This window comes from Triticum urartu, chromosome 2 (assembly GCF_003073215.2).
Source record: "Triticum urartu cultivar G1812 chromosome 2, Tu2.1, whole genome shotgun sequence".
In the NCBI taxonomy this organism is placed as follows: domain Eukaryota; kingdom Viridiplantae; phylum Streptophyta; class Magnoliopsida; order Poales; family Poaceae; genus Triticum; species Triticum urartu.
In genome coordinates, this window is record NC_053023.1 from 685,153,613 (window position 1) to 685,165,323 (window position 11,711).

At 44.6% G+C, this 11,711-nt stretch overlaps 1 protein-coding gene across 2 annotated transcripts; it reads right to left on the reverse strand.

The window, feature by feature from the left end:
• Nucleotides 1-8,697: 8,697 nt before the first annotated feature.
• LOC125539727 (protein BUNDLE SHEATH DEFECTIVE 2, chloroplastic-like) lies at nt 8,698-11,338 on the reverse strand. Of its 2 annotated transcripts, none has more exons than XM_048703239.1 (4): nt 11,056-11,338; nt 9,316-9,412; nt 9,172-9,226; nt 8,698-9,086 (listed from the first exon to the last, which is right to left on the reverse strand). In XM_048703239.1, exons 1-4 carry the CDS (start codon nt 11,188-11,190, stop codon nt 8,981-8,983), a joined length of 393 nt encoding a protein of 130 aa, XP_048559196.1. In that variant the 5' UTR covers nt 11,191-11,338; the 3' UTR covers nt 8,698-8,980. The 2 variants fall into 2 exon arrangements, with proteins under 2 accessions (XP_048559196.1, XP_048559197.1); XM_048703240.1 differs by having other exon boundaries at nt 9,316-9,429; nt 11,056-11,178.
• Nucleotides 11,339-11,711: the final 373 nt, after the last annotated feature.

The window sequence follows — 11,711 nt, forward strand, 5'->3', positions numbered from 1 at the left end:
TCCTCTAGGCCCAAATAATGGTGAAGTGTCATGTAGTCGACATTCACATAACACCACTAGAGGAAAGACAATATACATCTCATCAAAATATCGAACGAATACCAAATTCACATGACTACTTATAACAAGACTTCTCCCATGTCCTCGGGAACAAACGTAACTAATCACAAATCATATTCATGTTCATAATCAGAGGGGTGTTAATATGCATAAAGGATCTGAACATATAATATTCCACCGAATAAACCAACTAGCATCAACTACAAGGAGTAATCAACACTAGTAGCAACCCACAAGTACCAATCTGAGGTTTTGAGACAAAGATCGGATACAAGAGATGAACTAGGGTTTGAGAGGAGATGGTGCTGGTGAAGATGTTGATGGATATTGACCCCCTCCCGATGAGAGGATCGATGGTGATGACGATGGTGACGATTTCCCCCTCTCAGAGGGATGTTTCCCCGGCAGAACAGCCCCGTCGGAGCCCTAGATTGGTTCTGCCCAGGTTCCGCCTCGAGAGGGCGACGCTTCGTCCCGAAAGCTTCCTTATAATTTTTTCTAGGGCAAAAGACACCTTATACCAGAAGATGGGCATCGGAGGCCTGCCAGGTGGCCCATGAGGCAGGGGGTAGGGTGCGCCCTCCACCCTCGTGGATAGCTGGTGGCCCCCCTCTTGTGCTTTCTTCGCCCAATATTTTTAATATATTCCAAAACTGACTTTCGTGGGGTTTCAGGACTTTTGGAGTTACGCAGAATAGGTCTCTAATATTTTCTCCTTTTCCAGCCCAGGATTCCAGCTGCCGGCATTCTCCCTCTTCATGTAAACCTTGTTAAATAAGAGAGAAAAGGCATAAGTATTGTGACATAATGTGTAATAATAGCCCATAATGCAATAAATATCGATATAAAAGCATGATGCAAAATGGACGTATCACTGTCTCTAAAGCATAACACCAAAACGATAGCGGTAAATCAGTAAGAGACATCATAGATCGCACCATATCTAATAAAGTGCGGTTACGACGTTCGGACACACCATTACGCTGTGGTGTTCTAGGTGGCATGAGTTTTGAAACTATTCCACATTGTTTCAAATGAAGACCAAGCTCATAACTCAAATATTCACCTCCATGATCAGATCGTAGAAATTTTATTTTCTTGTTATGATGATTTTCCACTTCACTCTGAAATTCTTTGAACTTTTCAAATGTTTCAGACTTATGTTTCATCAAGTAGATATACCCATATCTGCTCAAATCATCTATGAAGGTCAGAAAATAACAATACCCGCTACGAGCATCAACACGCATACATCAGTATGTATTATTTCCAATAAGTCTGTTGCTCACTCCATTGTTCCGGAGAACGGAGTCTTAGTCATCTTGCCCATGAGGCATGGTTCGCAAGCATCAAGTGATTCATAATCAAGTGATTCCAAACGCCCATCAGCATGGAGTTTCTTCATGCGCTTTACACCAATATGACCTAAACGGCAGTGCCACAAATAAGTTGCACTACCATTATTAAACTTGTATCTTTTGGCTTCAATACTATGAATATGTGTATCACTACTAGCGAGATTCAATAAAAGTAGACCACTCAACAAGGGTGCATGACCATAAAAGATATTACTCATATGAATAAAACAACCATTATTCTCTCATTTAAATGAATAACTGTCTCGCATCAAACAAGATCGAGATATAATGTTCATGCTTAATGCTGGCACCAAATAACAATTATTCAGGTCTAAACTAATCCCGAAGGTAGATGTAGAGGTAGTGTGTCGACCGCGATCACATCGACTTTGGAACCATTTCCCACGCGCATCGTCACCTCGTCCTTAGCCAATCTTCGCTTAATCTGTAGCCCCTGTTTCGAGTTGCAAATATGAGCAACAAAACCAGTATCAAATACCCAAGCGCTACTACGAGCATTAGTAAGGTACACATCAATAACATGTATATCAAATATACCTTTCACTTTACCATCCTTCTTATCCGCCAAAGACTTGGGGCAGTTCCACTTCCAATGACCAGTCCCTTTGTAGTAGAAGCACTCAGTCTCAGGCTTAGGTCCAGACTTGGGCTTCTTCACTTGAGCAGCAACTTGCTTGCCGTTCTTCTTGAAGTTCCCCTTCTTCCCTTTGCCCTTCTTCTTGAAACTAGTGGTCTTGTTAACCATCAACACTTGATGCTCCTTCTTGATTTCTACCTTCACAGCCTTTAGCATCGCGAAGAGCTCGGGAATTGTCTTATCCATCCCTTGCATATTATAGTTCATCATGAAGCTTTTGTAGCTTGGTGGCAGTGATTGAAGAACTCTGTCAATGACACTATCATCAGGAAGATTAACTCCCAGTTGAGTCAAGTGATTGTGGTACCCAGACATTCTGAGTATATGTTCACTGACAGAACTATTCTCCTCCATCTTGCAGCTGTAGAACTTATTGGAGACTTCATATATCTCAATTCGGGCATTTGCTTGAAATATTAACTTCAACTCCTGGAACATCTCATATGCTCCATGATGTTCAAAACGTCGTTGAAGTCTCGATTCTAAGCCGTAAAGCATGGCACATTGAACTATCAAGTAGTCATCAGCTTTGCTTTGCCAGACGTTAATAACGTCCAGAGTTGCTCCTGCAGCGGGTCTTGCACCTAGCGGTGCTTCCAGGACGTAATTCTTATGTGCAGCAAATGAGGATAATCCTCAAGTTACGGACCCAGTCCGTGTAGTTGCTACCATCATCTTTCAACTTAGCTTTCTCTAGGAAGGCCTTAAAATTCAAAGGAACAGTAGCACGAGCCATTTATCTACAACAACATAGACATGCAAACTACTATCAGGTACTAAGTTCATGATAAATTAAAGTTCAATTAATCATATTACTTAAGAACTCCCACTTAGATAGACATCCCTCTAGTCATCTAAATGATCACATGATCCATATCAACAAAACCATGTCCGATCATCACGTGAGATGGAGTAGCTTTCAATGGTGAAGATCATTGTGTTGATCATATCTACTATATGATTCATGTTCGACCTTTCGGTCTTACTGTTTCGAGGCCATATCTGCATATGCTAGGCTCGTCAAGTTTAACCCGAGTATTCTGCGTGTGCAAAACTGGCTTGCACCCGTTGTATGTGAACATAGAGCTTATCACACCCGATCATCACGTGGTGTCCCGGCACGACGAACTGTAGCAACGGTGCATACTCAGGGAGAACACTTGTACCTTGAAATTTAGTGAGGGATCATCTTATAATGCTACCGTCGTACTAAGAAAAATAAGAGGCATAAAGGATAAACATCACATGCAATCAAAATAAGTGATATGATATGGTCATCATCATCTTGTGCCTTTGATCTCCATCTCCAAAGCACCGTCATGATCACCATCGTCACCAGCTTGACACCTTGATCTTCATCGTAGCATCGTTGTCGTCTCGCCAACTATTGCTTCTACGACTATCGCTACCGCTTAGTGATAAAGTAAAGCAATTACATGGCCATTCCATTTCATATAATAAAGCGACAACCATATGGCTCCTGCCAGTTGCCGATAACTGTTACAAAACATGATCATCTCATACAACAATTTATATATCATCACGTCTTGGCCATATCACATCACAACAAGCCCTGCAAAAAGCAAGTTAGACGTCCTCTACTTTGTTGTTGCAAGTTTTACGTGTCTGCTACGGGCTTCTAGCAAGAACCGTTCTTACCTACGCATCAAAACCACAATGATTTTTCATCAAGTGTGCTGTTTTAACCTTCAACAAGGATCGGGCATAGTCAAACTCGATTCAACTAAAGTTGGAGAAACAGACACCCGCTAGCCACCTGTGTGCGAAGCACGTCGGTAGAACTAGTCTCATGAACGCGGCCATGTAATGTCGGTCCGGGCCACAATACCACCGAAACAAAGTAAAACGTCGTTGGTAAGCAGTATGACTATTATCGCCCACAACTCATTGTGTTATACTCTTGCATATAACATCTACGCACAGCCCTGGCTCGGATGCCACTGATGGGGAACGCAGTATTTTAATATTTTTACCTACGATCACGCAAGATCTATCTAGGAGATGCATAGCAACGAGAGGGGAGAGTGTGTCCATGTACCCTCGTAGACCGAAAGAGGAAGCGTTTAGTAACGCGATTGATGTAGTCGAACGTCTTCACGATCTAACCGATCCAAGCACCGAACGTACGACACCTCCACGTTCAGCACACGTTCAGCTCGATGATGTCCCTCGAACTCTTGATCTAGTTGAGGCCGAGAGAGAGTTCCGTCAGCACGACAGCGTGGCGACGGTGATGATGAAGTTACCAGCGCAGGGCTTCGCCTAAGCACTACGATGATATGACCGAGGTGTGTAACTGTGGAGGAGGGCACCACACACGGCTAAGAGAAGACTTGGTGTGCCTTTGGGGTGCCCCCTCCCACGCATATAAAGGGGGAGGAGAGGTGGCCGGCCCAAGGGGGGCGCGCCATGGGGGGAGTCCTACTTGGACTCCCGGTCCAAGTAGGATTCGGCCCCCCCCTTTCCTATTCCCACAAGGAGAAGGAGGGAAGGAGGGGGAGAAGAGAAGGAAAGGGGGGCCCAACCCTAGTCCAATTCGGTTTGGGCTTGGGGGGGCACCACCATCTGGCCGCCGCCTCCTCTCTCCACTAGGGCCCATGAACGCCCATTAACTTCCCGGGGGGGGGGGGGGTTCCGGTAACCCCCGATACTCCAGAAAATGCCCGAACCTTTCCGAAACCATTTCGGTGTCCAAACATAACCTTCCAATATATTAATCTTTATGTCTCGACCATTTTGAGACTCCTCGTCATGTCCGTGATCTCATCCGGGACTCCGAACAAACTTCGGTTTCATCAAATCACATAACTCATAATAATACAAATTGTCATCGAACGTTAAGCGTGCGGACCCTACGGGTTCGAGAACTATGTAGACATGACCGAGACACATCTCCGGCCAATAACCAATAGCGGAACCTGGATGCTTATATTGGCTCCTACATATTCTAAAGATCTTTATCGGTCAAACCGCGTAACAACATACGTTGTTCCCTTTGTCATCGGTATGTTACTTGCCCGAGATTCGATCGTCGGTATCATCATACCTAGTTCAATCTCGTTACCGGCAAGTCTCTTTACTTGTTCTATAATCCATCATCCTGTGACTAACTCATTAGTCACATTGCTTGCAAGGCTCATATAGTGATGTGCATTACCGAGAGGGCCCAAAGATACCTCTTCGATACACGAAGTGACAAATCCTAATCTCGATCTATGCCAACTCAACAAACACCATCGGAGACACCTGTAGAGCATCTTTATAATCACCCAGTTACGTTATGACGTTTGATAGCACACAATGTGTTCCTTCGATATTCGGGAGTTGCATAATCTCATAGTCTGAGGAACATGTATAAGTCATGAAGAAAGCAATAACAATAAAAACTAAACGATCATTATGCTTAAGCTAACGGATGGGTCTTGTCCATCACATCATTCTCTAATGATGTGATCCTGTTCATCAAATGACAACAGATGTCTATGGCTAAGAAACTTACCATCTTTGATTAACGAGCTAGTCAAGTAGAGGCATAGTAGGGACACTCTATTTGTCTATGTATCCACACATGTACTAAGTTTCCGATTATTGCAATTCTAGCATGAATAATAAACATTTATCATGATATAAGGAAATATAAATAACAACTTTATTATTGCCTCTAGGGCATATTTCCTTCAAAGGTATTCCTCCGGTATTCGAGAGGTGCATAATCTCATAGTCAAAGGAGTATGTATTTGACATGAAGAAAGCTATAACAATAAAACTGAATGATCAATATGCTAAGCTAACGGATGGGTCTAGTCCATCACATCATTCTCCTAATGATATGATCTCGTTATCAAATGACAACACATGTCTATGGTTAGGAAACCATAACCTTCTTTGATGAATGAGCTAGTATAGTAGAGGCTTACTAGGGACATGGTATTTGTTTATATATTGATACATGTATTTAAGTTTCTGATCAGTACAATTCTAGCATGAATACTAAACCTTTGTCATGAATAAGGAAATATAAAATAACAACTTTATTATTGCCTCTAGGGCATATTTCCTTCATATGCATGGTCGCAATATTCTTGAGGGAGTGGTGGTCCTTCATGAGACGGTCCATGGGCTCCACACTAAGGTCCTGTTTGTTTCGGATTTTGGGACTAGATTTAGCTTTACCAGCGAAGCTGAATATGGAATCTGAAACGAACAGCTATTTCAAATCAGCTTTGCTAGTGAAGCTGGATTCAGGCCATTTTTAGTGCAATTGGCTAAAGTACGTCAAAGTGTACTTCGGTAGCGAAGCTGATTCGCATAATCAGCTTTGCCACTAAAGCAAATCCACAGGTGATTAAAATTCAAGCAAAACTAAAACAAGCAGGGCCTAAGAAACTCGATCTAGTTATCTTTACAGTGGATTTTGAATAAGACTATGACAAAATAAAGTGGTCTTTTCTTCAACAAGCCCTTTGCATAAAATGTTTTGCGGATAAATGGAGGAAACAAGTGGCTTCTTATGTTCAAGTTGTGAGTGCTGAGTTAAGGTCAGTGGTCATTATTTTCAAACCCTGAAGAGATTCAGGCAAGGGGACCGCATGTCACCATTCTTATTTAACATTGTGGCAGATATGTTAGCAATTTTACTGGTAATGTTGCTGCCATCATTGATAATTGTTATCACCTGGCGTGTGAATTCGTCTCTATATCCTTTGAGTATTGTCCGGGAGAAGCTAATGTTGTTGCACATGAATTAACCAAAATAGCTACGTATCTTCATTTTGTAATGAGTGGGCTGAAGATGATCCTTATAAGCTACTTCCTCTATTGATCAAATATGTAAACCTGCTTACTGCTCCCTCCGCACCATAATATAAGACGTTATTGCATTTCAAATGCAATAACGTCTCGTATTAGGCTATGGAGGTAGTTAATAAAGAGGAAGTAAAGTTATAAGAAAATGATACTGCTGGCAGTTCACAATTTTCTAGAGAAGGCAACATTTCTTAGGCATTTAGATAAGTTAACAAATTGTTTTTCTTTTCTTGTTGAGGGGGGGGGCGGGGGGGGGGGGTGTTACCAAATTGTTTTTTTTTGAGCTGCACCAAATTGTTGTGATAGTTGTGATAGTGATATTTTTATACGGCCTGCGGCGCAGCCATCCAGTAGCCCATCAAGGCCCAATCCAGCGCCAGCCCACGCACGAACGCACCACTAGCCAGCCCCCGTTTCCAGTCCAGTCCATCAGTCCATTCCGAGTTCCCTACCGGAGGACAAGCCAGCCAGCCACGCGCCGCCGCTGCTCAGCTGCTCGCCTGCCCCGCCTCCCCGCCGCCTGCTGCTCCCGCGCCGCGCGCCGCCGCTGCTCTCCCCAGTCACTGACTCTCCCGCTCCGGCCCTTTCAACATCCCACCAGCACAGTCGGCAGCAGCGCGAGCGAGCGAGCGAGTGAGTGCAGAGGGGACTGGGGAGGACAATGTCGCTGGAATCCGACGGCGCCGCCACCGCGAAGAGGCCGCGGCTGCCGGCAGAAGATCCATCCATCCATTTCGGCGCGGCGGTGGAGGCAGCCGACCGCATCTCGGCGCTACCGGAGGCGATGCAGCTGCACATCCTGTCCTTGCTCCCACTGTTCCAGCATACACGGCTTTCGAACAGTGGAGCCCTAACTGGTTTCAGATGATACATTGGAAACGAAAAGCATTTTGCATCAACTTCAGAAGCGAAACGAGTTCAAAAATAAGGGATGATAGAACAGTGGAGCCCTAACTGGTTTCAGATGATACATTGGAAACGAAAAGCATTTTGCATCAACTTCAGAAGCGAAACAAGTTCAAAAATAAGGGAAGATAGTACGCTTTCCGGTTTGATGCATTCCAGGGAAATCCACTGTTTATACTAGTGTACTGTAAAGTTAAATATGGGGCAAAAAAACCTGGTACGCAGCACTCGAGGCGTATTTTAACGACGTGAAGAATAGGATGTGTTGAAGAAAAGAAATCAACAGAAAGCCGCCGGCAGAAGCGAGTGGCCGAGATCCTAGCGGCTTCCTGTCAAGTCCATCGCTCAGTCCATGTTTGTATGCAGGCAAAGGCAATGGCGCTCACTGGTGGGCAGTGATAGCTTTGTTTCATTCAGCAGACATGTCAGTGAAGAGGCCGAAGGGGATCCTGATGGACAACACCGGCCGTGGACATATCCACCTTCTATATCCCGAGTGCAAAGCATTCCCCCGGAGATCTGTTACGCTGTGGTCTGCGCTCTCAGTCTCTCACAGCTTACGGTTTCAGACCTGCAGTTCATGATACAACGCTGGGGCAGTGCCTTACCTTTCTGCCACTCATCCGTACTTCTACAAATATTGAAACAATTGTGCATTAGCAACTCTGATCTAAAAATATCCAAACACCACATCACCCCAATACTTGTTCTCAGTTTTCTGATCCAAGCATAGCAGTCTACAAATCCTCTTGTATCAGGAAAACGGAATAAAACCTGTTTCTACACTGTTGTACCAAAACAACCATCTACGGTTTTAGCTGTAGAAAGCTCAACTTTGGAACGATGGGTTACAACACAAATGCAGCATGCCTATGTAACGTGCTCAGATGCGGTAAATCGGCATCTTCTTTCGAACAAAGCATTCAGATGCACACTGTCATTCATACACAAATTTAGCCGGTTGATAAAACTGAAGACCCTTAGCCTCTGATCATAATCTACATCTAATGTTTCTTTGCTGGCAAGAAAATTCTGCAGCATTAGCATAAGATCAAAGTTTTCACAGTAACTTCACACAGCTCATTCAAATGTTAATCCTATGGCCTCAATGGGACATTTTTTTTCCTGACCATTTGACTTGGCCGGCCTTCCAACACTGCCTGTGCGACACTCATTTCCTATTGACTGTGAAGTGAAAGCCCATGGGTTCTCGATATTCACCTGTTCCATGGCACCGGTGGCAGTAATCTAGGCCGCTACCCCCGCATATTTGGCACCTGACAATTGAAAGTTATGTTAGAGGGATGTGCCAGTGTTCAGTACCTCAGTATGCTAGACGTATATGAGTAGGGGTGTCCTCACCATTGCGGCCATTCTCCCTTGGGGAGCACGGCGAGATCGACATGATTTATTCTTCCTGCACATTTCAGGCCCGATTTTCATGAGAACTGATAGTACGGATCAACATACTAGCAAGAGAAAATAGCTTGGGAGTAAAATAGACACCTCTACCGAAACAGTTGCGGCAATTTATTGTCCCAGTGCCTTTGCAGATGGTGCATGGAGGATCAGGTCGTTTTGGTCTTTCTCTCCTAACATTAGACTGCATCATGGTCACAACTAAGAAAACAGAGGACTGACCAATTAATAAGTGAAAGAATGACACACAATGTTCAATTATTTGCACCATCTAATGTATATCTGGCCTGACATGGTGTCCTATCTGGCTATTTCTCATTTCTCCTGCAAGGTGAAAACCTCCTATACCCTGAACTTGGTGGAGGATCACAAGGGAAGCGGCAAGATAATACATCGTCGTATTGATACTTTGTTTAATTTATTTATCCAGTGTAAACTCGACCATGAGTATGTTTTGTCTTCTGTGGTTCTGTCACAAGAATCACCGTGCCAACAATCCAAGGTATCAAGACCCTCTTTGGGACTAACTGTTCTGTGGACTTTGAGTATGTTGCTAAGTGGTGGGTTAGTAACAAGAACATCAGGCAATCAACCTTGTTCATGCTGCAACCTTATGGGCTCTCAGGAAACATAGAAATGAACTCTGCTTTAACAGATGTTCATGGCTTGGTGTGCAGATAGTTCTGAAGGGCATAGCTGTAGCATGCTCTCAGTGGGCAATTCTATGCTCCGATCATGCAAAAGAGTGCATTCTGGAGATCACAAGTTCTTTATGGGTGCTGGCCAGGAGCCCACCTCCACTGACGTGGCCAAATCCAGGCTAACTGGGCAGTGGGTGGTGGCTGAAGCTGTCGTCGCTATCTGGTCTGCCGGCCTAAGGCTGCTGCTGCTTGGGAAGCCAACATTGCTGGGTTAGCGAAGTGTGCACAGGAATCCTCCCGCAGTCTGCTTGAAGACAGCGTCTGGCTCAAGAGTCCACTGGGACCTTGAAGGCACTGGCTTGTGTTCTGATTTCGTACTTGTGCTGTGTGTCGTGCAATGGTCATATTTTCCGAACCCATAAAGAATGTAGCCTGTTCCCTTCCCTGAACTTTGGGCATTGCTTGTTTTCCTTGCTGTAATTTCTAGTAGAGTACTTAGTTTCCACTGGATTTGGCATGTCAGCCTACTCCCGAGTGCGTTCATGTAAACTATTTGGTTTCAGCTCAATGAAATGGGCCTTTTCCTCTGAAAAATCAATCCAAGGTTTACATGTAACTCTGGTTATTCTGTCTGTAAACAAGCATTTGATGCATAACTGAAGTTGTCTACCGCAATATTTGCACATGAACTGGCCACTCCTACCGGATTGCATGACTTACTCATTCTGCAATGCTGCTTACCCCCACCCACTCAGCCACTCGGGCAACTTGTGCAACATCCATTCTCCATGCTTCTCAGCCTTACCATTACCATAATATCCCAAAAACTACCTGGAAGTACAAGCAGTTCCACTTCCACCTCACTGTTCTAAAAGGCCGCGAGAACAAAAATACAAGCTCTGCCTAATTTTCTGTTTATTTCACCTTTCATTTTGGATTCCTGCTATTTTTTCCCCACCCTTTCTTGTTTCTTCTGCACCGCTCTTCAACGGGACGCTGCCAGACCACACTACATAGATGAACAATTCACAGACGCCTTGCAGCCAAAGCAGTCCCGTGAAGAGAATACGAGCTACTGTTGCTAAAGGTCTAAACTATGTGCTTCCAGCCTATCAATTGTTCGACGAATTGCGGACACGGGAACAGAGCAGAAGGAATGGGACAAAGGGGGAAAAGTTCAGCTCACCTCGGTGCGGACGACCCATGCCGGCCTCCGAACGCCCAGCCGGCTAGGGGGGCCTTCAAATCCGGGGAGTGAGCTCGTCGGAGGTTGCGCCGGCAGCCCAGCGCAACCGGGGCTGGCCGCCGGCGTCGCAGGCATCGGTGGCTACCGCCTAGCCGCTTACTACACCACGGATTTCCAGAAGCCTCTCAAACATTTTCAGGGTTGCGTTATCCACTGATAATTGGGCCACTTTGAGCTCTCACTAGTTGGACGTCGGATCTTTGGGCTTTACATGTTCTTCACAATGAACTTTCGAGCCAACCGTTTTGGGTTGGTTTAACATTTTGTTTTTGTTTTTGAGAACTAGTAGTAGTTATGTAAGTGCAACACACGATCCGAAATTTAAAAAATTCTGATTTTTTAAAATTAATCTATGTTTTGCATCTTCGGATTTACTTAATCAGTCTTGCAAGCGGTGAATATCAATATCTCTGGCGGTGGCGGCGAGATGTCAACAGCGGCATGGTTCGCGTCTAACATGGTCGTGGTCTAGGGATCAGGTTGACTGGTTTGGAAATATTCCAAATTATGATTTGTTTTTTAGAGCAACTCTAGCAGACCCCGCATCCGCCCCCGACCCGCAAAATAACCGCCAAAATGTGGGTAGGGACGGAAAA

Excerpts from the sequence above, each read along its gene's own strand:
- LOC125539727 (XM_048703239.1), bottom strand. The coding sequence starts at position 11,190 with ATGCCTGCGACGCCGGCGGCCAGCCCCGGTTGCGCTGGGCTGCCGGCG. Across the intron at positions 9,227-9,315 it reads CCGCAACTGTTTCGGTAGAG|GAAGAATAAATCATGTCGAT; the intron begins GTGTCTATTTTA and ends TGAAATGTGCAG. Across the intron at positions 9,087-9,171 it reads AAGGGAGAATGGCCGCAATG|GTGCCAAATATGCGGGGGTA; the intron begins GTGAGGACACCC and ends TTCAATTGTCAG.